The sequence below is a fragment of the Borostomias antarcticus genome (genome assembly GCF_949987555.1).
Source record: "Borostomias antarcticus genome assembly, chromosome: 32".
Classification (NCBI taxonomy): domain Eukaryota; kingdom Metazoa; phylum Chordata; class Actinopteri; order Stomiiformes; family Stomiidae; genus Borostomias; species Borostomias antarcticus.
This window is the reverse complement of record NC_140265.1, coordinates 4333520-4334534: the sequence shown is the minus strand read 5'-3', so window position 1 is coordinate 4334534 and position 1015 is coordinate 4333520. Positions and strand designations below refer to the sequence as shown.

The following is a 1015-nucleotide window of genomic DNA, read 5'->3' as shown; positions in this document are numbered from 1 at the left end:
ATGTTAGAGGGTGAAGCAGTAGATGTTCGAGGGTGAAGCAGTAGATGTTAGCAGGGTGAAGCAGTAGATGTTAGAGGCTGAAGCAGTAGATGTTCGAGGGTGAAGCAGTAGATGTAAAGGTTGAAGCAGTAGATGTAAAGGTTGAAGCAGTAGAGGTTAGCAGTATACGTTAGCAGGGTGAAGGAACTCATCCTGTTCGTCTTTGGTTTGTAATTTCTGGATTGTTCGACCTCACCAGAGAGCTCCAGGTGAGGAGCTTGAGGGGGAGGAGCTTGAGAAGCTTGTTAGTAACGTATCCTTCTACACTCCTGTCTTTGCGTGTTGTTGGGTACAAGTAGGTCATGTGATTCTAAGATGTCCTTAGATGTTTTTTCAGTTTTTTAACGAACTACCACGATGGGGTCAGATGTGTTTCCCCGTGAGGAAGAAAAGGGGGCGGTCCTCTTTGGCGTTGGCGGTCTGGAACTCGTCGTTCAGACGGAATCTCCACTGGTCCTCCAGCTCCAGACGAACCACCGTCTGTCTGAGGGAACTGCGGTCGGCGGAGATCACACACAGGGTTGCTCCTGGAGGGGGGGGGGGGGGCAGAGAAGGAGAAAGGGGGGGGGGACAGAGAAGGAGAAAGGGGGGGGGGACAGAGAAGAAGAAAGGGGGGGGGGCAGAGAAGGAGAAAGGGTGTGTGTGGGGGGGGGGGGCAGAGAAAGAGAAAGGGTGTGTGGGGGGGGGGCAGAGAAGGAGAAAGGGGGGGGGGGGCAGAGAAGGAGAAAGGGGGGGACGGACAGAGAAGGAGAAAGGGGGGGGACGGACAGAGAAGGAGAAAGGGTGTGTGGGGGGGGGGGACAGAGAAGGAGAAAGGGGCGGGGGCAGAGAAGGAGAAAGGGGGGGGGACAGAGAAGGAGAAAGGGGGGGGGGCAGAGAAGGAGAAAGGGGGGGGACAGAGAAGGAGAAAGGGGGGGGACAGAGAAGGAGAAAGGGGGGGGGGACAGAGAAGGAGAAAGGGTGTGTGGGGGGGGGG

The 1015-nt window shown here is 56.3% G+C and overlaps 1 protein-coding gene across 1 annotated transcript in view; it reads right to left on the bottom strand.

The window, feature by feature from the left end:
• Positions 1-402: 402 nt before the first annotated feature.
• Positions 403-1015, bottom strand: part of LOC311327434 (protein GREB1-like) — a gene marked incomplete at both ends in the record, with an annotated part of 18105 nt that continues 17492 nt past the window's right edge. Inside the window, 1 exon segment of the mRNA XM_084460471.1 lies at positions 403-566. Coding sequence (XP_084316597.1) covers positions 403-566 — 164 coding nt within the window.